At 38.7% G+C, this 27,071-nt stretch overlaps 1 protein-coding gene across 1 annotated transcript in view; it reads left to right on the top strand.

The window, feature by feature from the left end:
• LOC126183614 (WD repeat, SAM and U-box domain-containing protein 1-like) overlaps positions 1 to 27,071 on the top strand; it is a 218,763-nt gene that overhangs the window by 136,142 nt on the left and 55,550 nt on the right. The window contains exons 10-13 of the mRNA XM_049925730.1: positions 10,773 to 10,944; positions 16,404 to 16,549; positions 22,861 to 23,060; positions 24,907 to 25,139. Coding sequence (XP_049781687.1) covers positions 10,773 to 10,944; positions 16,404 to 16,549; positions 22,861 to 23,060; positions 24,907 to 25,139 — 751 coding nt within the window. The remainder of the gene's footprint in view (positions 1 to 10,772; positions 10,945 to 16,403; positions 16,550 to 22,860; positions 23,061 to 24,906; positions 25,140 to 27,071) is intronic.

Here is a 27,071-nt window from a genome sequence, read left to right as displayed (position 1 = left end):
ATTGTGACATGAAAGTGAAACAGAAGAAAATGTCACAATCACCAACTCTGTGGACACTAAGCCATGTCTTGCGAGCTGCAGGGTCCTGGAGATCATCGTCAAAAATATCATCTAAAAAGTACCCATAATTAATATGCACAAAATATGAAGGCAACTGACCACTATAAATCAAATGGGACATATCATCGTGTGACAAAGTGCTGCTAATAGACCATTATGTAATATATAAAAGCTGTCTCTCTAAAAACATTAAATTTACTAAGGCTAAATAAATGAAAATTCTCATATCCAGTCTAGAATCATAATTTAATTAAGTTAACAATGTGTTTCCATTTTAAATGGAATGAGCATGTGAGAACTGTGGTAAGGAACACAAATGGTCAACTTCAGTTTATTGGGATAATTTTAAGAAAGAGTGGTTCACCTGTACAGGAGATTGAATATAGGATGCTGGCATGACCTCATTTTGAGTACTGCTATAGTGTTTGGGATCCACACTAGATTGGATTGAAGGAAGACATCAAAACAATTAAGTGGTGAACCGCTACATTTGTTACCGGTAGGTTTGAATAACATGTAAGAGTTACCGAAGTGCTTTGGGAACTCAACTGGTAATCCCTGGAGGGAAGGTGGTGTCTTTTTCGAGACACACTGTTGAGAAAATTTAGAAAACTTGCATTTGAAGCTGACTGCCACATGTGTAGACAGCTGGGTGACAGGCATGTGGCACAGACTCAGTGGCAGCTGCCGCCCACATGGTGGCAAGGAAGAGATGTCCCTGATACTGAGGCCAGGACCCTCAGGCCCAGGACGTGGGCTGATTCAGTGGATACATACCTGTTAAACCGTGGGGTACCGAGTGTCATGAGCTGCAACGTCCCTGGTGAGGGTGGGACATATGGCTACAGCAGGTTACCGGTGCAGCCCAGGTGAGGGCAGCACAGTATTGGTGACAGGTGGGCCACAGTGTGAGGTTTGTGGCATCGAACGGGCCACATGACTGAGCAGCAGTAAGCAAGTAAGTGATGGCATGGACAGCTTGGCCAGCAGACCGGGCCGGCATCGAGGTAGTGAGGCCGACAGGTCAACTGCGTGAAGGTGTGTGGGATGGCACAAGTGAGCCCAGCAGCTTGTTTGACAGGAGCAGCAGGCAGGAAGCCAGAGGGCTGTGCCAGTGGCAATGTGTAGTTAACAGGGCAGTGCTACTTGCCAGCACTGTCATCGGATGATCTGTGCCAGCTTATACAGCTCACTTGTGTGGTCTGCCTTCCCAGGCAGGTGCTGGCGAGCATGCTGCACAAGTGCAGAAGGCATGTGGCAGGACAGTATATCTCACTGCAGCGAGTGGCACAGTTGGGCTCTGCCCTGAGCACTGTAGAGGAAAGTGCGGATGTGGTGTGTCCCAGACCACATGGTAAGATGCTCCACGGCTTCCAGACCGTGACTGTGGCAACTCTTGTTAACTGGCCACACCGTCTCGAAAGTGAGCTGAAGATTTTGTGGTCACCCTACGGACTGAACTGTGGATTAGATGCCGTTTCTGAAGCCAACTTGTATGGGGTGCGAAGTGGGATGAGTGAATATTGGAAGGGAGGCAGCAGAATAAATGAGTTAATTAATGAAAACTTAGGATATATTATCAATGACAGAATACAGAAAGGGCACCCCCTGAGCTGGAGTTAGAAATGGACTACCAATATAAGAGTTTGGTCAAAAATAATAAAGGAATAGGGAATTAGAAGGATGATGCTTAACATTTGTGTGGCTGGTGGCAGTTCTGGGACAGAAGGGCCAGGGATGGATGGCAGAAGCCAACTGTATACAGGTCATTCATGTGGTCTACCTTCTGAAGCAGGCGCTGGTGAGTAGTGTGGGTATGTCAGTGCATTCAGCAGAGGGCTGAAAGTGTACATTGTCAGCAGATTTTATGAGAATTAATTACTTCTGTCCTGAAGGCTACACAGGGGGTCACATATGCATTGCAAGAACTGACACTGGTATATTGGTTGAAAAGTATACGAGAAAAGTTTCAGAATAGAATTTTTTATGAACTCTTAAGATGTTCCTTGACACACTGGCCACCCTGCACAGTGTGATTGAAGTGTGCAGTGTCCTCTGAGAGTTGTTTTATTACCCAATAGTTTTTGTTGTACATTTTAGGGAGTGCATATTACTACCTTTTTCACCATTTTAAATGTGTTTTCAGACAAAGAAAGCTAACTGGACTAAGAAAATGAATATATCTGTGTAACAAACCATCAAAGACTACCAGTACCTTATTTCAAAATACTCAGAGAATTTCCTCGAACAACCTCCGAACTTTTGTCAGTGAAGTTTAGGATCACCCTCTGTAGTAGGGCAATGAAAAAAATAGTGAGAGAAAAGTTACTGAATTTTATCAAATTGTCATAATATACAATAAAAATGGGGCTCCTACTTTAAAAAAAAAGGATGATCTTGTTTTTACTAATGGAAACTGAAGGTAATGATATTGGATGTCAGCTTTATCCTATATAACATTATGATGATGTGGTGTATGATGTCATACTATGCACAAAGAGTAAGAGAACAAAGCACTCGTAAAACTTTCAAAGGGGGCATAAGGTAATAATTGATTGGAATTGTGTTAAGGAATACAGTAGGAAATGAATGGTTAACTTTGAGAGATGAGATAATGAAGGCACCATAGGATCAAATAGGTAAAAAGACAAGACCTACCAGAAATCCTTATATAACACAGGGATACTGAATTTAACTGATAACAGGAGAAAATCATCCATATGTATTACTTACTCCTCAGCTTTACAGCCCTTAAAGGGCATTGGTGTGCATCACAATATTCTGCCATTCTATCTGATCCATGGCTTTCCGTCTCCATCCTCTGACACGCAGCTTTTTCATGCCTTCTTCAACTCCATTCACCCATCTCTTTCTGGGGTGTCCCCTCTGCCGTCTGCCTCCAGCCTTGCCATCAAAAATACTCTTACATGCTCTGTTTTCTTCCATTCTGACCATGTGCCCTGCCCACCGCAGTCTTCTTATTTTAATGGTAGTGACAATGTCAGGTTCTTCAAAAAGGTGTTGTAACTCCGCATTCATACAAATGCACCAAGCTTCTTGATCATATATTGGGCCATATATTTTATGTAGCACCTTTCTCTCCCATATGCTAAGGATCCTTTCCTTATTTACAGTCATGGTCCATGTTTCGGCACCATACATAACAACTGGTCTTATAATTGTTTTGTAAATGAGGATTTTGGATTTTCGTGATAGAAGCGAACTCCTAACCATGGGTAATATGGCAAAGGAGCATCTGTTACCTGCTGCTATTCTGGCTTTCACCTCACTGCCATTGTCATTTGTCTCAGTGATAGTCGACTCAAGGTACTTGAAGTGTCTCACTCTTTCAAACTCCCTGTCGGCTATCCTGAGATTTGGTAGGTTTTGTTGGTTGGTCTTTGCCATAAACTTGGTCTTTTCGACATTGACTGCCAGGCCAAGTTCCCTTGCACCTTTCTCCAGTTGTCGATAGGCTTCACCTAGCACAGCAGTGTTTCATGCGAGTAATGCCACATCATCAGCGTAGGTTAGGTACTGTAGTGAACAATTTAAGAAGGTTCCTCCTTTATTTAACTCTGTCTGACTTATGACTTTTTCTAGGCAATGGTTGAATAGCAATGAGGAGATATTGTCACCCTGTCTAAGTCCCTTCTTCACTTCCACTTCTCTGGAGATTTCGCCCTGTATTTTTGCTTTACAGTTGGTTTCGTTGAGGGTCGTCATAGAAAGTTTAATGAGCTTCTTAGGTATTCCAGCCTTTTCCATTACATTCTGCAATGCCACTCTTGAGATGCTATCGTAGGCTTGTTTAAAGTTGATATAAATCTGGTGTATGTTAATTTGATGTTCGTAAGATTTTTCAAGTAGTATGCGCAATGTGAATATCTGGTCAGTTGTTGACCTATTTCTTACAAAACCACTCTGATAGTCTCCAACTCTCTCTTGCACATATAGAGTAAGCCTGCTGGTTAGAATCTTGGAGAAAACTTTATATGTAGTATTTAGTAGGGAGATTTCTCAATAGTTCTGGCAGTTTAATTTATCTCCTTTTTTATGTATGGGACACATTATAGCTGTTTTCCACTCCTTTGGCATGCTCTCCTCTTGCCAGATATTCAGTATTATTTTATGAATTGTTTTCCACAGCGTTTCCCCGCCATATTTGAGAAGTTCAGCCAGGATCTGATCTTCTCCAGGCACCTTATTGTTTTTTAAGGTGTTAATGGCTTGCATCGCTTCCCCCAGTGTAGGTTCTGGTTTTAAAACCTCTGGTCCATAGTAAGTTAGTTCCACCAGTTCTCTCGTTCTAACCATTCTATTTCTAGGTTCAGTAACTCTTGGAAGTATTCTGCTTACCTATCAAGTATTTTATTACTCTCCTGTATCAAATCCTCTTCTTTGTTCCTACACACATTTGTTCTGGCTTGGAACTCAGTCTTTCCTTCTTTAATCTTTTGGTACATTTCATGACTTTGGTTCTCTTCTCCTAGCTGTTCAATTTCTTTCAGTTTTTTTTTTCTTTTCTACTGCTCTTTTCTTCTGTCTGCAGAGCCTCTTCGCTACACGGCACTTTTCATTATATTCATTCATTCAGATTTGCTCGAGTTCTTCTCTGCAATAATTTCATTTGTGCTTTGTTATGTTCCTCAAGTCTTCTCATACATTCTTCGTCAAACCAATCTTCCTTCCTTTGAGCCTGTTCATGTCCTAAAACCTCTCCAGCTGCCTCGAGGATTGCAGTCTTACATCATTTCCACATTACTTCTATATGTTCGTTTGATGTCTCGGTCTCATTCTTAATCCCCTCTTCTATTATCATCTAATATGTTTTCTGTTTCTTCTAACTTCAGTTTCTTAATGTCAAACCTCTTTTGTTTGTGGCCTTTTTGTTTACTCAATAGTGAGATCCTTTGTCTATATTTAATCCTCACTAGATGGTGGTCTGAATTGCAGTCAGCTCCACGTTGGCTCCTAACATCCATTATGTCTGATTCGTGTCTCCGATCAATCAATATATGGTCTATCTGATTTCTTGTTTGTCCATATGGTGAAATCCATGTTTCTTTGTGTATTTTTTTGTGTGGGAAACGTACTGCCAACAGTCATGTTTTTGTTTATAGCAAAATTTACAGCCCTAAGTCCATTGTTGTTTGATATTTCATGGAGGCTATGTCTTCCTGTGGTTGGCTGAAAGGCCTCTTCTTTTCCTATTTCTACATTCAGGTCTCCTATTAATATCTTGACATCATGTTTGGGAGCCTGATCATACAGTTGTTCTACCTTGCTATAAAACTCATCCTTTGGTTGTTCATCTGTCTCCTCTGTGGGTGCATGTACATTTATCATTGTAATGTTGAAAAATTTTCCCCTTAATCTTAATATGGACATCCATTCATTGATTGGTTGGAAGCACATCACCGCATGTTTCAGTTCTGTAGCGACCAAAAAAACCTGTCCAAAGATATTCATCCTCCCGCCACTATAGAAGATAGTGAAATTTCCTACGTCCATTATGTCATTCCCCTTCCACCTAATTTCATGGAGAGCCAATATTTTTATACTGTAGGTATTTACTTGCCTTTGCAGCTGATGTAGGGCTCCAGCTTGGTATAGACTCAGCACACTCCATGTTCCTATATACATATCTCTTATCCTTTTTTTGTTTGCTGGGGTCATCATCAAAATATCTGTCTGGCTTATTCCTTTGCTAGCATTCACAACAATTGATGTTTTCCAGGGGGAGATTGTTAATCTTCCGCCCAACCATTTGGGAGGTTGCCTCTTACAGCTCGTAGGGTAGCTGGCTCCATGTTCAGGGGAGCATCCTTAGCCTTTGTAGATCCCTCTACTAACTGCAAGGCAGCAGGTGATGTGTATCAGGTTTACTCCCTTTGGGAGACTGGCTTCATCGCGCCTCGAGAGGCCTCTCTGCCCTATGTTGTAGGATGTTAAGAATGATAAGGGAAAGGGATAGGCTTAGGATAGGATTGGACAGGAGATAGGTCGTTGTGGGACGCACTTCGTCTGGCTCCACCCCATTGGCCTGTCCGGCATCGGTGGCCCTGCTGGTAGCTATGCTACCGCGGGCGTAGCCCTCTGGATCCAGAGCACCCAAACCTCCTTGCCCGCATGGACAGTGCTACATTAAGGTGGTGTCCCCTGAGGAGGATCCATACACATCCAAATGTATTACCAAAACAAATATGAGAATTTTTGTTTTTCTTACAGTATCTTTATTTATTCATCAATGTCAACTTTGTCCCATTCACTGTAATCCCCTTCAGATATCATACACATGTTCTAGTGCTTTTTCCAGTCTTGGAATCACTTCTGGAACTCATTTTTCATTATGGTGACAAAACGGCACCCTTTCATGGCTCTCTTCAGCCTTGAGATTAGAAAGAAGTTGCAGAGGGCCATGGTTGAGGCAGCGTAACAGTTTTGTTTTTTGACAAAAAATCATGAACAAGCATTGAGTTGTGATGCAATTTCCACAAGTGGTTTTCTCACAATTCTGGTCATTTTCTTTTGATTGCTGTACACAAGTGCTGTCGAACTTCCAGGTTTTATTCCTAATTGACCGTTCGACCATACGACATGATGTCATGATGCACTATCTAATCAAAGAAAACAATGAGAAGGACCTTCATGTGTGCTTGAACTTGTCAAATTTTTTGTGGTCTTGGCTCCTCAGGCAATTTCTGTCTGGATTATTGGGCCGTGGTTTTGACGTTTCAGGTGGTTTACCACCTGTTATAACCACCTTTAGAAGGTCTGGATTGTTGTTGACTTCATTCAGAAATTCCCGAGTTATGTCTGCACAGCGTCATTTTTGGTCGGAATTCAACAAGTTCGGAACACATTTCATGCCCAAAATATTAAAATTGCTTGGCATGAGCCAAAGAATATGGTGACATATTCAGCAACCTCTCTTATAGTGATTCAGTTATTTTCCAGAACCATTTTCTTTACTCCTTCCACATTGTCATTAGTAATTGATTTGCTTAGGTTTCTACAGCAATCATCTTCTTCTTCAACATCTTCTAGACCCCGTTTGAAATGTCTATACCACTTTCAAACTCGGGTCTTACTCGTAATAGATTCGCCAAAAGCCACAGTCATTTCAAATGTAATGCTGCACTTTATTCTGTTCTTCAAGCCAAGTTTAATGCAAATTCTTTGATCTGTCTTTTTGTGGGTAAAAATTTGCTGAGCACTCAAAAACATGTATAACCTTGTCAGCTGTCAACAATAAGCTCTAAACATTCAAAAAAGCTCACAGCTGAAAATGCAAACATACATCAGGAATGTGTTTACCAACAAGTTAAGAAGATAGTTTTGAAAATTGGCTGTGTAAAGCCCGCAAAATTAAAAAAAAAAAAATTCTGTTACATTTTTATCACACCTCATAAGAACAGTATGTATGTATGTTCCACACCTTCTTCTAAACCACCTGACTGATTTCAACCAAACTTTGTACATGTATCACTTACTGTCTGGAAATTATCACTGTGGGAGTAAGAACTGCCTACCTATCAAAGGGATGAGAAATCAGAGTAGCCCATCGCATGCAAATACCCGTAGTTTAGTCATCCAGTATTCAAGAATGAGAGCACTTGGAGACTTGAAAATAACTTTACACATAATTTCAAACCTTTACAAAACTTTTTCTCACTTATGACCCCCCACAAACAGATGAAAGGAAACAAGTTTATCACTTACTACATTTTCCCTGTTCATGCAGTAAAACTGCAGTGTGAAACATGATAGTTTAGTTTATTACTTCTTTATGTCTATCTCTGTTCACAATACATTTAACAGACAGTTGTCATGTATACCACTGGATGTATCTGCAAAATTATATTTGTGTACAGCACATAGTTCAGGAGATTCAACATCATAAATGTTGAGCTGGGTGAAAATGAAACTGCAGGGCAAAATTTGCTAGAGATACTGATGAAATTTGTATACAAATATGTGTGAAATACATTAAATATAAGTGTAATATATTTGACATGAACATACATGGGCAAAGCCATGGGTAAAAGGATCATTCTAAACCTTTGAAATGATTTCAACCAAATTTGGTACGCACATTAGTTACAGTCTGGAAAGAAATACTATGGGGTAGAAACCACCAGCATCCTATTGGGAGTGAGTGTGATATTGTGGAAGGAGGAGGAGATATACAGACAGTGAGGAGGAAGGAAGAAATGGACACATATAGGAGAGAGGAGGAGATGGACAGCCAAAGGGGAGGTTGAAATGGGCCATTTTTTTGTCTGCCATATATATTATGTTTTGCTTAGAAACATGTCCCTTGATGTACTATGTGCTGATCTTACTATCGCTTTTGCTTCATTTCTTTTCCATTGGCATTGCTCTTTATCTACTAATGATTTCTTCTGTAAGTATTCATTGTATGCTTTCTGTTTATCATTAATGACTTTTTGTATCTCTTCATTCCATATTTTAAACATCTTCCGATTGGCCCTATCTTTTTCACATAGCACTTCTCTTGCTATTTGCTTTATAAAATTTTTATATTACATCGTTCTTTGTTCACATCTTTAGCAGTTGGGATTTCATTGAACAGTTGTGATACTACAGGTATCCGGCATAAAACACAGAGTGTGAAAAGTTATTTATAGTGCATTCAAAACTGGATGGCAGTCATAAGAGTCAGAGGACATGAATGTAAAGCAGTAGTTGAGAAGGGAGTGAGGCAGGGTTGTAGCTTATCCCCAGTGTTATTCAAATTATACATTGACCAAGCAGTAAAGGAAACCAAAGACAAATTTGGAGAAGGAATCAAAGTTCTGGGAGAAGAAATAAAAACTGTAAGGTTCGCCGATGAGTTTGTAATTCTGTTGGATACAGCAAAGTACTTAGATGAAGAGGTAATGGAATAGATAGTGTCTTGAAAGGAGGATATAAGATGAACATCAACAAAATCAAATAAGAGTAATGGAATGTAGTCAGATGATTCAGATGATGTTGATGGAATTAGAAACTGAGACACTAAAAGTAGGAAATGAATTTTGCTTTTTGGGTAGTAAAATAAGTGATGATAACTGAAGTGTAGACAATATAAAATGTAAACTGATGACAAGGAAAGCGTTTTTGAATAAAAGAAATTTGTTAACATCAAATATAAATTTAAGTGTTAGAAAGTCCTTTCTGAAGGTATTTCTGTGGAATGTAACCTCCAACAGATTTGAAATATGGATTATGAGCAGTTCAGAAATGAGGAGAATAGAAGGTTTTGAAATAACCCACCAGGTTAGCCAAGAGCGCTAATGCGGTGCTTCCTGTACTACTCGGGTAGGCGCACCGGCCCTGGATCGAATCCGCCCGGCAGATTACCGTCGTCGGTTGGTGTGCCGGCCAGCCTGGATGTGGTTTTTAGGCAGTTTTCCACGTCCTGCTAGGTGAATACCAGGCTGGTCCCCACATTCCGCCTCAGTTCCACGTCTTGCAGACATCTGAACATGCTCGCACTATTCCATTAATTGCACTCGACGCAGACAGCAGGGGTACACTAATTCCGTCCCGGGGGGCACGGGGTGGCAACAGGAAGGGCATCCGGCCGCCACTTTCCACTAACCTTGCCAAATCCGTTCCTAACAATGCCAAACCTGCGTCAGCACGGGACATGGCACTAGTGAAAGAAAGAAAGAAAGAAGGTTTTGAAATGTGGCGCTACGGAAGAATGCTGAAAATTAGGTAGGTAGATCACCTAACTAATGAAGAGATACTAAATAGAATTGGGGAGAAAATAAATTTGTGACATAACTTGATTAAAAGAAGGGATTGGTTGATAGGACACATTCCGAGTCACCAAGGAATCATCAATTTAGTATTGGAGGGAAGGGGCGGGTGGGGGAGGGGGGGGGGGGCTATAGAGGGAGAGCAAGAGTTGATTACAGGGGGGCTATAGAGGGAGAGCAAGAGTTGATTACAGGGGGGCTATAGAGGGAGAGCAAGAGTTGATTACAGTAAGCTGGTTGAAATGCACGTAGGTTGCAGTAGTTATTTGGAGATGATGAGGCTTTCACGAGATAGAATAATGTGGGAAACTATCAAACCAGTCTTCAGACTGAGGAAAACAACAATATTTCTTTTACATCTGTATTAGTTTTTGGAATAGAGGTTGTGGTGACCAGCCGATCTTTTGTGTAGCTTAGTTCTACATTAGGTTGGAAGGCGACAGTGGTTGTGAGTTGGCAAAGCCAAGTAATGTGAATATGAACTCTTTGGTGTGGCGCTTTACTCATCTGTGGTCTGGTCCAAGGTGTAAGTTGGTTGAAAGGTTACAATTTAGTTGAGAATTAGTGAGGGTGTATCAAATGTTTCAGTTGATCCCCATCTTGGTAAAATGAACTTGGTTACCTTGTGACACCATTTGACTGGCATTTTTGTTGGTTGTGTGTTCTTAAAGACATATTTCTCAAAGGAAACAGAAAAAAATACCCCTAACTAAACTGTGTATCACAAAAAGTCTCTCTTTCTTTCTTCGAATTACTACAGCTATTTTTATGTCACAATGTATACAATCATGATGTGATTAAAATAGAATTCTGCAGGTTGAATTAACTTCCCTGCCTAGTAGTTTTTAGTTCAACAAGTCATCTTAATAGCAATCTTTGCACAATTTTGCAAATTAACTATATTTTCTCTTACTTAATAGTTTCCTGTCTAAATTTCAGGGACAATAAGATTCATGTTTGGACCCTTAATGAAGATGATCAGTTCGTTGAGACTAGTGTCTCACCATTAGAAGGACATCAGTACAGTGTTTACAAAGTCAACTTTTCTCCAAGAGGTGACAAATTGGCTTCATGTTCTCTGGATGGTGCAGTAATCATCTGGAATATAGAGGTAAAGGGTTTTATTCACTGGAGATTTAAAGTAATTTGCTTAACAGACATTAAAATTTACATTGTTTTTAAAATCTCATCATAGATCTAGCTTTATAAAATGTGGTGTAAAATCTGGAGTGAAGAGGAAGCAAAGCTAGGTTGTAAACATTCATATAACTGATTTTATTCACGTGTTAGTGAGCATAAAGCAAACTAAAAGCTAGCAGCCACAACAACAATATAATGTTGTTATTCTGTGTCCTGGGTTGAGGGGCGGGTACAACACTTGAACGAGATTGTGTAATAGAAGAAATTTACTTGCATTATTGACAGTTAATTAAAGATTTTTTTTCAATTCATAGCCACAGCCCTCAACAATTTTTTAAAAAGTGATACCGAATTTATGTAGTATATTGCAAAAAAAGTAACTTTCAGTATTTAGTGGCTTACACTACTAATTCTGTTGGATTGTGCAACAAAAAGGTTTCATACTGATGCCAGCGGATGTGACCTTAGAGCTGTCATTCAGATTTCTGGATGATAGGTAAAGTGAGGACATAGAAAAAAAAAAGAGATAGTTATAAGAGAATCAATTTCTGTTATGTGTTTTTTTCACAGATTACATCCCTAACTTGTAATGATCTTCATTGTGTTTGTTAAATGCCATTTGCTTTATGAGTTAACTACACTGTGGAATTCATATGGACATGTTGAAAGTTCAAGGACATATTCCAAGACTATGGAATTATAATAATATGCAACAATGCTAGAAAATATCAGGACACACACTGCATTTACAGAAATCAAGTAGAAATGAACGTTGGTCATTCTGATTATTTATCTCACTTCTCTAACTGATATTTGTGAAGAACAGAAGGGAAACCCTGGATTGGAACTTTTATAAATAGTTCAGTGTGCTGGAGGAGAGAGTGGTTCAAAGGTAACAGACTACAGATCCAAAGGTCTCAGGTTTGATGCCTGGTCAGTCAGATTTTTACCTGCCTTTGTTCGTGTGAAACTGTTGGTCCCCCTTTAACTGGTGGGTGAGTGAGTTCCAAGGTTGGAGGAAGGCAACAGCGTACCACCTGTAATAGGACCATGCCTATTACAGCACTGTAGTGTTCAAGTCAACCTTTGGGTTGATGACTGCTTTATGTTTACTTGGGGAGAATTAAGAGTAGTGGAGGAATGCTGTGAAGGAAAGATTACATAGTAGAAAATAATTACCTACAGATCGTGTCTAAATACAGTGCCCGACCAATACAGTGAAGCACCTGGAAAGGGAGGAGGAAACGAAATGAAATGTCATGGTTTGAGAAGAGGATATGTGATGTCATTTCAGTGATTACAAAAATTGAGTCAAATTAACAAAGACGACGGCTATAGTCGTCTTGTGGTGCAGTTCTTCTTGTTAAGTCCGTGCTCCCATTCCCAAAGAAGACGGCAGTTTGAGCCCTCTTATCAGAATAACGTTGCACCCATTCTGTCCTAGATACACACACTGATTCAGTCATAAAGGCTGTTGTGAAGCCATTGTATCATTCCCTAAGGCAAGATGGCCCACAACTATTGTAACTGGTCCTCAGTATCCCAATTAATGGCACTGGGACAGAGTTGACGTCTGAGATTGTCCCAGATGTGTTCTATCAATGACAGATCTGAAGACCTTGCTGGCCATGAGAGTACCTTAACATCACACAGACAGTTCATAGAGATGTGTGCCATATGGATGAGCATTGTCCTGTTGAAAAACAGCATATCCCCCAATACATACACACGAGTGGTAACACACAAGGACGCGGGATGTAGTGGCTGTTGCAGAGCTGAGAGGGTGCTTGTAGCTGCAGCAGTTTGTTTAATGTGTAGTAATTTATTATAGTTTTTGTTTTTCTAACATACTTCTGCAAAGAAGTTAATTATATCTGTGTATTTTACTGTGCTGATTAGTGTTGAGTAACTTACTCTAAGTGTTTTGCATAAATTTTAGTGCATATTTTTGTGTGAGGCAGCTTTATTTTGTAGTAAAGACTAGAAGCAGTGTAGCAGCAAAATTTAAATTGCACCCAGCAGCTTCTTGGGTTATTGTTGCATTAGTTTTGATAAGACAAAACAAAACTTATTAAAGGTGGATAGGGGCTAGCCCTGTTGTGTAAGGAGCAGGGGTGGGGGATTGGCCACTGTTTGCAAATGGATGGAAGCTGCAATGGCCACAATAGACAGTCTTCAGGCTGCTACCCTGGGCTGCTGCAGCATTGGGGCACCTAAGGTGAATACTGTGGCACTTCTGGAAATATAGCACTGCCTGGAATTCCTTATGCCCCTGTCAGTTGACACTTGCATGAAAGTGATTGGCAAACAGTGGCCGGGTCATGAATTTCTAGGCAGAAGGCAAAAGAGGGTACTAGCTCTGTGGCTGTCCCTTTATGCCTCAAAAACAGTTTTGAGGTACTGGCCACTGCTGAAAGTGCATCTGAGTCAGTACAGAATGCCTCACATGTTGGACCATGGCTAATCTTTCTGAGAGGTCTGGACAAGCACAAATGGTGGGATAGTGTGTCATTGGAATGTCCAATGTTAGACAGATAATGGAGTTCCTCAGGGAAATAGTGCACAGATCAGAAAAGGAGGCCACTGTCCACTCTGTTTGCGTGCCAGGGGGGTCTTGTCTGAAATGTAGAGATTGGGCGATTGAGCATACTGGCTGCACTCAGCTACAAATTGTGGCTCATGTTGGCATGAATGACACCTGCTGCCTAGGTTCAGAGGCCACCCTCAGCTCCTGCAGGCAGCTGGCTGGTTTGGTGAAGACAGCTATCCTTGCTTGCAGGGTGGAAGCAGATCTATCATTTCATAGTATCATGCTCTGAACAGACTGCAGTCCTCTGGTTTGGATCCAAGTGTAAGGCTTAAACCAAAGGCTCAGATGATTCTGTGACAATCTTGGCTGCAGATTTCTCAACCTCCACTATTGGGTGGGGAATTGTAAGGTCTTGGAAATGGCTACCAGTGTAGCAGAGTACATGGGGTGTGCACATGTGGTTTTTTAAGGACAGAGAAATCCCTCCACAGACCTGATAAGACACATTTTGAGTTCAGACTGGGTAGCATTCATCATAGCAGATAGGAGAAGGAAAATATTAGTATAGTATTAGTTAACTGTAGAAGATTCCACAGAAAGCCCCCAGAACTAGTCTCGCTTATAAATGTTGCCCACATAGTACTAGGAACAGGAAACTGACTGAAACAAGATGTTAATGACTATGAAATTCTAAATTCTGATTGGAATGCATGTCGCAAATATAGGTTGGACACCGGTGGTGGAGGCACCCACTTATTGCTAAGAGTGTTTCGACTACACTGCTGAAGTTTTGCTGGGAAGCCCTCACATATCCTCTATTCAGTACCAGCCTCTCAGCGTGTGATTTCCATACTTTTGGAGCTGCTTCGGACAAAGAGCAGCACACGTGGGTACAATCATGGTTCTGTAGGCAACTGCAAACATTTTTTCATGAAGGCATTGACCATCTTGTCTCTCAGTGGGATAGATGTATTAACAGTTATGGTTATTAAGTTTGGAATAGAAAATGGTTTACTTTGTTTTCCATCTGTCTCATTTTCATTTGCCTGCCCCCTTATACATAGCTGCACTCTCTGTCCAAGTCAGTTCTGTTCTGGTGTATGTTGGTGAGGTGTCAGTAATGAATGTGCTTGCAATGCTAGGTGTTGTGCTTCATTGATTACCCTTCCTTCATACTTGGATTTGATTATGATTTTGATGCAACATTGTTTGGAGGAGACACTGGGTGTTTCAAGACATATACATCATTATGGCTCTAGGCAGTGTAAGAGCTGTCACCTACATGGGCAGTACATCATACCTAAAAACTTTATATTCAGAAGACAGATGGATACTAAAAAAGCAGTAAGTCAGCTTCACATCAGGGATCCATCAGTGTTTTCCAAAGACACTGGTCTTGACCCAACAAAATGGCTGAAAGAATTCGACCAAATTGCCAAATATGGTATTTGGGATGGAGAAAACATTTGGCGGCAATTGACCAAAAGTCTATGTAACAGAACAACAGTTCAATAATTTGGCCCCATGTCATGACAAAATGACACAGTCATTTATACAGAAACAGGGGAGAGAGAGTCACTGATACAATAACTGAGTAGGGGTGGTAATTACAGTTCTCATAGTGGTGAGATATTTTAATGAAATAATGATCACGAACTTTCTGGTCTAAATGCCAAAACAGTTTGCGAAGTCCTACCTACATAGACAGAAATGACTATCATGATAAAATAAGAGAAGACATGGAAAGGTTTAGGTGTTCATTCTTCTCAAGTATTATTCAAGAGTGGAATGGTCAAGAACTAGTCTGAAAGTCATTTTATGAATCTTCTACCAAACATTTAAGTGCAAATTGCAGAATATTCATATAGATTTAGATTAAATTTATGTATTTTTCTGTGGTAATATGAATAACTTCAAAAGAAAATATGTTCATTTGTATTACTGTTACGGTTGCTCTGTTATGTAGTGGTCTGGAAATAGCCTTCATGCACCAATACACACCAAAAAATCATGTATATGTAACCTGTAAACTGACTCCTCCTATATGATTTTGATATAAATTGCATCAGGGAACATGGAACTAACTAACTCATGAACTAACTGAGTAGAATAATTGAGATATGTTGTGATTTGTGACATTTGCTTACCATACTCCCTAACCGATTACACCACTGCAGTCACACTTTTCTACTTAGTGTATGGGTGTGAGCAGAGGTGATACTCGGCCCCTTACGACCATTATATTTTGACTATGCAGGGAGAAATTACATCAGCCAATGCATGACATAAGGGGCAGAAGAGATTTCAATTGTTGCAATATGGACACTTTACTAATTGCCTTATTTTGTGTGTGCTGAGATGTGAAAAAGAATGCTGGTGGTAACAACCAGCAGCTGATAGTTTTAGACAATATGTTTCTAAAATTTATGTTTATTGTGTGACACAAAGTTTTCATAAACAGCAACTGTGACTTCATTCACTTAGTATGCTTTGTCAAGTTCCAGTTGTATTGTTCGGCTTAACTTATTTCCATCACACTAGAAGTATGATTGACAATGGATATAATGATCATGATTTTATTGGGTGCAGTTCAATGATACATGCTGAATACTGTTTAGTTTCTTATTTTAAGTAACTGTTATGTTTCCCTTTCCTTTATGTTACAACAAAGGAATTTTGGCCATTTCTATCACACGAATACTGAAAAAACTTTGCTATTACTATTATTATAACTACTAATCAATACCATATGTACTTTGGTAAATGTAAACTTTGCCAGTAAAAATCTGGGCTTTATCAGCTACTTGGTGATGCAGCTTCATTTAACACTGTAAGTGATGCTTTTATTGTATGTTTTGTGTGTTAACATTTCATAATTCTCCTATGATGTAATATTGCAGACTGGAATGCCTACTTGCCCAAATTTGCATTGTAGTGGTAGTGGAATCAGAACATGCCGATTCTCACCAGATGGACATCTGTTGGTCATAGCAGGTGATGCAGAGAAGGCATGTGTGTGGAATATTGATTCTATGGAATGTCTGATGTAAGTTTCACATTGAAAACATCCATTAAATTACTTTTTAAAAACATTGTACATTTCTTTTGTAGCATCAATAGAATTAAAAAATGGTATCTCTAATGTAATTTCCCAAAATTGTTATTGTAGCCAAAGTATGGTCTTTCAACTTAAATTCCTGAGATATGCCATATTTTGAAATTATAAGTATTATTTACCTTTACAAATTAAATTGGTTGATTATTAGAAGAGATAGAAGGGGCCATGAAAATGTTTGTTCATTAACCTGCTAGAAAATAGGCTTGGATTGGTTATATTACCTGCATGGAGTAACAGCTCGTAACATTGTCTCTGCTCTTATAAACCCTTCTCTGTAAGTGATCTTTTATCTCATGCTTAGTATTGCCACCAGTGGACATTCCAATGGAGGCAGATGAACTGGCATGGGTGGAGCAGCAGAGTAGTTCAGGAACCTGCCATGGAGAGCACACGCGTTGTTTCATATGGGCAGACTCACTGACGTCAGTGTTCACTTGCGAGTGGCAGTAAGCGGAGCAGGTCAGTGCACCTGTGGAGTTAGACCACTACGGACCTACCATTGAACAAGTGCCAAGAGTTATCTTGTGCCCAGACATTAGCTGCCCATGCCAGCCGAGGACTGAGCTGTTGTCGTGTACTTATCTCCATGTCCCATAGTTCAGTTCTCATGACATGTTAGATCCATTCAAGGGTTTTTCTTCCCCAGTTATGATTGTTCCCCAATTACAGAGGTTCCGTCAGCCTGGAAAGTACCACACCATCCAAGTCGAGTAGCAGCATTGTCATGCCTTCTGTGGATACTAAATTCTGCAAGCTAATTTATGAAAAACAGAAGTGGGCTGAAACTAATGTTCTCCTTCCACAAGAGATGTGCCATTCATGTCAGTGATACCCTTAAAGTGAAACTTCTGAAGCAAGAAGTCAGTTGCACTTGAATATTTCTAGTGTTGATTTCTAATTCTAATTTTTCTGCTTTTGAAGTGACCAAATGCTGGTGTGCTTTCCACTTACAGTCAGTACCAATCTTGGCCTCTTTCACACTCTTTTCTGAAGTGTAATAACAGTAATCAGTGACTGATTTGCCATGCAGCAGATGTTATATCATGATAGGTACCTAGTAAAACTATCAATGTAATAGTGGGATGTGATGTCATTTTCTTCTTTGAGTCATTTAAGTGCTGTGTTTCAACTGGTTTTTCATTTGTAGGTAATTATAGATAAATCTAGGTTTCACCTGGTGTAATCACATGGTTAAAAATAAAATCTCTTTGACTAATAAAAACGAGTGTGCTGTTATTCTTGCCATTTCCTCTTGAATGTTTCTGGGAAAGTGCCAGTTTCTGTGGTACCCATTTTATGAGACTCCCTGAGGGAACGGCTGCTGATGGATAACATCTTTGAGGAATTTCCAACTAACACTGATTGCACTCATAATATTTTCAGTGCTCTGCTATTCAATAAAATATCTCCACATTCTTTATGTTAGTGCCTGGTTAGCAGTATTTAAGGTTGCCTGATACAATTCGGTTGTTAGATTCCACCTGGATTTTCATCATTTAAGGTTGACTGATGTTACAGTTAGTTTTGATTTGATTTGATTTGATTTGATTTGTTCATCCAGGGATCATCTCACAATGACATAGAATTTGTCATCATAATGCAGTGAAAATAAATAGCTCAAGGTATGCATACACATAGAATTTGTAAGTATGCTTTTATGAGGATGGGATAGGTGATCAGCCTTGCCCTCAATGAAGGTATCGCTCCAGCATTTTCCTGAAACAGTTTAGGGAAACGTAAGTCAGGGTGGCCAGCCAGAGCAAGCCCCATCCTTCTTAGTATGACATTAGTATCTTAACAACTGCACTGCATCACTCGGTTGCTCTATACTGTACAGTGTTCTTTGTGGTTTCTCTAAAATGTGTCAAGTCAATGCTTCAGTGAGTCCATTCAAAACATTTCCTTGTACATCATCATCAAGATGAGTTACAACCCTCTCTAATGAATGTAATATCTACACACCATTAAAATTCTTCCTATCTTCCATCTGGATTTTCATGCTTGTAGAGTGCACTGTTCACTACCTATTTGTATATTTTGAAACGATATATGCCACAGTGGTTAAGTATGTCCTGTAAAGGCCAGATACATGAGTAGGTACATAAAAAAAATCACATATTCTGCTGCAGAATGTGAAAACACAAAATTACCTAATAAACTATTTCTTAACGAATTGTACCCAGTTGAACTATTTTATCAGAGGTAGTTTGAAGTAGACTCATTTTCTGCATGCAATTATTGAAAATTAACCAATTTTCAGTTGTTGATGTTGTACATCATCTGACGAAGCCCAGTTTGGAGAGATCATATGCATAAGAATGTGTTTGCAAAATAAAAAATTGCACAAACGCAATGGTGTATCAGTGCACTTTATGCTCTGGGGTCACAACGGTTGGTAGAACAATTTGTATAAGACACACACTGCATAATGCATCATAGGACCCAGCTCTGGGACTTACTATAGAACAAAGAAACAGGTATGTTTCTCTAGGTCAAGAGTTGGTGTGATTCAGATGCTTTTAACGTGGCAGTTTTAGCTGGCATGTGTTGTGAACTATGGTTGCATCAAATACTGGTAGAGATTGGGCCTGAACTACCTCATTACAGCACTGCCAGCCTCAGCAGACACTTGTGTGGTAGCCATTACCAAATGCTTTTGTGTTGTGCATTGCTCATTGGTTTCTTTTCTTATTTTGAAATGAGTGAAGAGACTAATCCTGGTTCACCACAGACTTCGATTATGACTCTCACAACATGAAAATGTGTTCCTATTCTTGCAACAGTGAAACATTGCATTTGATAGTTCATGTTACATCAAGGTAGGCTGGTTATACCGCAGTAGTCATGTTGCTGCAGCATCAGCCACTATACACATAACAGCCAATATGGTTTTCCATTTCATCTTGTGAAGTAAGCTATTGAGCAATAACCTTGTACATAAGAATTCATTGTGGAGTGGCTACCATAGTGACAGCAAATAAACAACTGTATAATAATGTAGATGTAACTGCAGCAAAGTACGTGCTTTCAATAACAGGGCAAAGAAGTACATAAAATATACCTTTACAACAATACAGTGCATAGTTTGCAAAATAAGTAATAACCAATGTTCATAGCTTTTTACTCACCAGTTAATGGTGATGATTGCACAGTTCTATCCAGCTCCTCATCATCACTTTCATCAGAATCAGTACCAAGACCATTTTTATCATTGTCTTGACCAAAACAAACCATTAGTTGTTCATGGCCACTGCTCAAATGTATTTGTCATTGTGCTCGACTTTTTTCCTCCATGAGGCTGCATCCACAGTTGCAAGAGCTTCTCGCAACAGCCTCTACACCTCTGTTATTGTAAAGGACTTGATATTGTTCCCTATGTACATCTTCACATCACTCCATACTAACTCAGTAGGGTTGAAATGCTAGTGATATGGTGGTTTTCTTATTACAGTATGATGCTGCTCCTTGGTGATTACATCTACAACGTGTGAAGGTATCACAGGCATACTTTCTGTAACAAGTGAATATAAAAGAAACTTCATCATACTCATATCCACAGTAATATTTCACACCTGTAACCACTGCACTATAAGTTCTTTGTGGTTCTGGCTTTGGTCAGTATCATGGAATGATATGGAGGATTGTCCATCACAAGTGTTTTAAGGACAGGAATCTTTTAAAAAAGATTCCTGAACTACTCAACGACCACTCAGCAAATCCAAGTCTTCATGGTAATCACTTGTTTTTTTGCACCGAAACACTAGAATAGTATCAGGAACAAAATCACTGGAATAGCCAGTATGCACCACAATTAATCTAGCTCCTCTTCCAATCAGATGATGACTGCTACTGCTTGGAGTGTCATGCATCCAGCATTCACTGACACATTCCTCCACATTAACCCACATTTTTTTCTAGTTCTCTTAGGGAATGAATGTTTTTGTCCAGAATTTCGTCCAAGAAAATACTTCAAACCATAACAGTAATCACCTTTTCTAACAGGACTTTGTGTCCGACTAGTGTTTTATAATGGAAACCCACATTTTTCAGCACCAATTTTAATGATATTTCTCTCACCCCTGAGAAGCTCACTTTCTTTTAATGACACTAGGAACTTTGGTACGCTAGGATACTCTTTCCTTGCTGTAATATATGTGTCTGCGAACTGCATCAGTCTGGAAATAATCTAAGTCAGTGGCAGTGTGAGCCTGCTTTTTCTTCTTTCCAGAAGTTGCTAGGAATACATTATTTGATCCAGACAGCTCAGAATCATTACAGATCATGTCTGTGTCTTTTGACTTTTGCAGTAACACACCCTTACTTACTACTGTTCTTGAACAACTTTGTTGGCATGAATTGATGACTGTCCATGAATACTTACATATCCTTCCTCCTGCTTGTAAAACTTGAGAGTTCTCTGAGGTAACTCCAGTGCCTGGCTGTTTGGAGGCACACCTCGACACAAATGATTTCCACTATGAGAACAGTTTTTTTTGTGGCATTTGCCAAGTATCAGAACTCCTTAAATGCTAGCAAAACAAAACGTAGTACAACACAAGCATGTGTTAGAAACTACACACAATGCGTGTTGTTTATGTTCACACAAAATGAAGCTGGCAACATGGGAGCTTTGAGATCACAGCATGTAATGACGGGCAGTGATTACTGTGCCATAACTGGATCACTCCCCATGCCTAATGCCTCACGCCTCTTGTTCTGTGCTTATTAAACTGTTATGCTGCCAACTTGAAACACATATATAAAGTGCAAAATTTTAGAAGTCTATGTATATGTCCACATGTTAGTTCTGCTTGCAGAAATGAAGAAGACAGGTGCAGGTTGCTTCCATGCAAGAGGGAGGTAGGGCTTGATGCCCTGCGTCCACCCTCACTCCTCTGGCAGTCATAATTCTAGTTGTTTAGACTCTTGGCCAAGTGCCAGTTTATAGTGTTCTTATTCTGCACTATAGTACAGTAAAACAAAACCTTTTGACATATTTTGACCACACCAGAATTCTTCTCTAACATGCAAATAGAGTTATTTTCAGTTTAATTTCTATGCTAAGTGCATTGTTGGTTCTATATGAATCATTGTCAACATCAAGTTTTGCCACTATAGTATGTTTAATTTTGGGCTTTGTGTTGCCCTTGTGTTATGCGTTAAATGGACAACTAAAGTTTTAATTCTGTGGTGCCTGAAGTGTGTTCTTTTACCTTTTTCGTTACACAAGTTTGTAGCAATAAGTTAACAGGTTAATAATCAATAAAGGCAATCATGTTGAAAAAGTTCATTATAAGCACAACAGATGTGTTTTTCATTGATGTATTTTCTCATTAGAATAGAACTGAAGAACTATATCAGTTGTGGTATACTATATTGTTTGCATTTTGTGCCAACAGATGAATAAGATAAACTACAGATTACTGAAAAAACTGGTGTTTGGTCAGCACTGTTGGTTGTGAACTGCAGTGTGCAAGCGGCAATGAGTTAGGAGAATATTGTCAGTTCTAAAAACAAACAGCTGTCGTTAGAGTGATACCCTGATACCCCATTCAGCTCAACTGAAATAATTTAAGTTATGAAGTCAGAAACTTATCTCAATATGACAAATGCAGAGACAGTACAAAGATTGTGTGATGGAAGAATAAAAATAAAGAATCAGGAAAAAGTGGATATTTTTGTAAAAGAATCCAGTAAATTTCTTACAAGAAAGGGAGAGAGACTGTGGCTTATGTACTTTGAAGTAAATACCATACAAGTTCAGATATGCTATCTTCTTGTTTGTACATGATTTGTAAAGTAAGATATGCATTGACAGCATTCCATGAGATACTGTTGTTTGCACTAATTGTGCTGTTAGGTAAGAGCTAATGTGCCCTGAAAGGAGAGAGCTGAGTATATATTAATTTATTCTAGAAGGGAATTACTTAACATTGTTACACTTATTGCAGCTGTTGTTGTGATTCAGTCTTTAATATGTCTTGGTTGAACTATATCAGCTGTTCATTTCAGTTGTTATTGGAAATACTGGCGATTTTTTATTTTATGTCCTTTTCTTGTTTTGATTTTTATGTCTAATTATTATATTATGCAAAATCTTATTTTAAAAATAAAATATAAAGTTTATACACAGAAAGAGCCACTAACTTGGGAGAGACACGCAGTTCATTATTTGTATTTGTTGTATGTTTTGTGTAGTTTTATGCTTTGCTGCATTTTCATACCTATATTATTTACAGGTCATGTGAGGGCCACAGTGATGCTATCGTAGATGCAGCCTTCTCACCAGATAGCCAGTTTCTTGTAACTGTTTGCTCAGATGGTAACTTTAAGTTGTGGTGTGTTGCACCTTGCTTGGATCAGTGCCTTATTACACAGGAAGCTGCTCACGATTTGGGTGTTCAGAGTTGTGACTTTTCTCCGTCAGAGGGAATAGCAGGTTGGTTTTTCATTATTAGTTGCAGTACCACAAAAATAATTTAGTGTGAGATAAAGCTCACCTTTTAAATATATTTTCGAAACAGTGGACAATGAGGTAACATTAATGAGACTGCATAAATGTGGAAAATTATGAAAACTTTCACAATAATCTTGTACACATTACACAGTGGGCACCATATGTACATTTTCTGACATAAAAACCTTGCTGCCAAAGTGACTGTTGTTTTAAGATGACAATAAACATGACAATTATTGGAATCCCAAATCCAGCCATTTGATTAACCTTCCAACGTTTTAGGATGTGACAGTACCTGGAGGAAGTGATATCATCTGCTTGAGCTGTTCCTCTGCTGTATCTACGTGTTGTGTGGTGGTAAATGAGGGGCAGTGCAAGCATGACATTGCACATTCAAAACATTTCTTCTGTAATTTTTCAGTGCATTTCATTTGCCTGATGGAAGTATAGTGATAATCTCATTGGTTTAGCGGTAACATTCTCATAAAGTCATGTGAATATTACACTATCTGTCAATTCAAAACACACTGGAGGATTATGTATTTAACATCAGTTTTTTCCTCACTTTTTCAATCCAGTTTGAAATACTTTGATGAAATTCAGTGATATAATCCTAAGAAATCCTCAGTGTTCATGTTGCTACAGTACTGTAGATGGAATAATCATATGTTGATAATCTTCAGCGTTCTACTAGCCTGTGACTTAATCTATTATTACTGCTATTACTGTTATTATTTTTATTATTACTATGTTGCAGAAAATCAGAGCCATCCCATGCAGTTTGGCTAACAGCATAAGTGGCAACTATTTTTATCATACTTGCCTCCAGATGTAACCATCTTTGATTTACAGCCAACACTCTGCCTCACTTACTTTGCGTGATTAAGTGCTCATAGTTGTGAAGAAGGAATGTGTTTTATGTAGATCAGTTGAGCACATTTGTATTAACTAAGTTGTCGAAGCCAGAAAAATGTTCCTATTATGAGAGAAATGTGAGGGGAATCACTTGGAGCTGAACTTGGTACCCTCCCATTGAAGGTCTGGACATTAACTACTCAGCTTCAAAGACCACTGACAATATTTGCCACTTAGTAAATATGTGCTATAGCAAAAGGTAATAGCGGCAGATTCCATTTGCAGAAAAGTATTAGTGTCTTCTCGGAATAGATCTAGAATGCCAATAGGACCAGGTTTGCATAATTTTTGAAGAAGTATTTCCTCTTCTACATGTTCCCAATGTAAATGCAAAAACTGTCATGTTGTATTTCATGTGCATCAATGCTGTACAGGTGCTGTTAGGCATGTGGCAGTGTGCAGATGGAACTCTTCTCAGTTTCTGTTTTTCGTTTTATGTGCATATCACTTACTGATTCTTAATATGAAAAAAAGTCCTTACACATGAATGTGCCTCATGATTATCAGTGTTATTACTGACTTTTTATTCTGGCATTAGAGGTAGAATGTGTGATTCACTCTAAAGCACACACTGTTTGCTGAAAAGTCATTTCTAATCATAGGACTTCAGTAATGAAAAAAAAGCAAGGTTTATCTATTTGGTTAACCTCATGAATTAAAATAAAAATAGGCTATAAAAATAAATATTAATAGCTGTTAATTTGATTAGAATTTTGATTGAAAGGAAATGTTGTAAAGTAAAACAAAGATTTTGCTGAGTATTGAAACACATAATTGGTAGTTATTTAGTTAGCATTATTTATGCAATAAAAGAATATAGAAATGTAATTAAAATGCTAGTACGATAGGTTGTTGTAATTTATACATTCATAACTAATTACAGGTACATTTGTCAATTAATTCTTTATTATAGGACGAGAATATGGACCTTACAATTACAGATATTTGCTTGCAACTTGTGGTGTGGATTCACTCATAAAATTGTGGCATATCACTATAAATGCTTATGAGAAAACTGAAGAGTGTAATCTGTGGAAACAGTTTGCTGGTCATGGAGGAGTCATTACCTGTGTTTGTTTTGCACCTCCTGCTGGTGAAGTACTTGGTTCCACAGCAAGTGACAAAACAGCTCGTCTCTGGAATGTAGTAAGTCAAAATTTTCCTCATAAATTATGTTTTTTTATGTTTGAGTAATATTTTAATTCAGGCTGGAGACTGAAGATCTTTCCTGACAGATTGGCTACAACTTGATTGATTAATATTACTTTGTATGATTTGTACTACTGCTACTAATACCAATGTGGTAGTTATTGTTTTATGGAATTTCATAGTTAAGACTTTATTGTTCATATTTTTTTTCTTTCAAAAAGTCTGAATATGTTATTGATTTTCTAAGACCATGTGCCATTAAAACAGAGGGCCCACCTAGTAAAAATAAAGTACAGTGAAATAAATCTGTTGAATTATACCTCTTGTTGAGATATTGCTACTTGGACATCAACTGGTCACTGCACAATACAAAGAGAAACATTTGTTTGGAATTCTCCTCAATAAATGTATGTGGGGCACTAAAATAGAAAATTGCATTTGGTGCAGTATTGACCCATGATAACAATTTCCTTTACTCAAATAATCAAAAGATTAGTATAGAGTATAGCCACTGCAGCCGACAGTACACAATCTACATTTGTTTGTGATATTCCCAAGAGACAGTTCAAATTTTTTTAATGTATATTGCGCCATTTGTCCCTCAGTTATATTTTGCAATTCTCAAAGGGTTCGAGGTTGTGGCATCCTCTATGCATCATATCTCTCAAGTGCTTAACAGGCGTACTCTGAATAATCAGAAACAGACGTGATGAATGTAATGGCTTGCATATTCTCTGAACTTAAATTTCACATTGTGTCTTGAAAGTTGTGTGGGGAGAGAATTCATCTTCCATGAAAATGACTGCGAAAAACTGTACTGTCATTTTTATATGGTTTGGAAGGGAGGTTGAAGGAGAGGGAAAGGGAGAGAGAGAGAGAGAGAGAGAGAGAGAGAGAGAGAGAGAAGGAAATTGGCACCTGAAAGACAAACAGTGTCTGAAGAGATTTGTTAAATGCATTTGGCTGCGCCATAACAACGTTGAATATATCTCACCACTATCTTGATACAATACTGTTCCCCCGTTAATGGTCTTTGATATGAAGACATATAGGTTAGTGATGTTCCTGGATTGATTATTTTACCACTCTGCCTGAATTCTTCTGAGAATATATTGACAGTATCATTTATCCACACCCCATAGTTCTTTACTTTTCTTTTATATCTGGTTTTCTCCTTCCATTTTTCTACTTATTTTTCTTTTATCCATTTTAGAATAACATACCTTAATTGACTGCCCATCTTGTTCCTTTTTAGAAGAATTTTATTGAAGAGGTTGAAAAAAATCAGCCAACCAGTTGCAAAACAAAGATTTATTAGCCCTTGTCATAGGTTTTGATATTCCAAAAAATATCAACTTCAGAAGCCGTGGACCTTGGTACATCACATGATGGTACATTAGATTAGCTGAAGCCAAGCATCTCTTGTCATATATAAAATTGACAAAAACAAGAATTATCCCAAGCCATGGCTGTAGATAGCAGCCAGATTACATTTAGTGTGCTTCAGAGTGAATTCTCATTGGTAAATGCCCACAGGTCTTGTCAACATAAAATTATAACAGGAGACACAGGATAAAATATTTCCATACGTTAAGTGTACATCATGCCAGAGACAAAGGCCAGGATTTTTTCATCCTCTTCAGATTTACACAGTTGCTGATTCGCAACTGTGTTTAAGATTTTGAGCATTTTAGTGGTTTGTAGAGATTGGTGACCCAGTAGTTTTATCTTTTTCAACCCATCAATCCAATTCTAATTACTCAGATGACATCTTATATCCAGGACTAACTACTTATATGTGTCTTTCCAATTACCTTACTGGACATCCTTTGGTGTAATATGGCAACAGATATGGAAATTACATTATTCCATAACATTTCTGGACAAATGTATTAATGGTTGTGATTTTGTTGTGCAATCAAGTAGTCA

The sequence above is a fragment of the Schistocerca cancellata genome, chromosome 4 (genome assembly GCF_023864275.1).
Source record: "Schistocerca cancellata isolate TAMUIC-IGC-003103 chromosome 4, iqSchCanc2.1, whole genome shotgun sequence".
NCBI classification, from domain to species: domain Eukaryota; kingdom Metazoa; phylum Arthropoda; class Insecta; order Orthoptera; family Acrididae; genus Schistocerca; species Schistocerca cancellata.
This window is presented reverse-complemented; position numbering and strand designations above follow the sequence as displayed.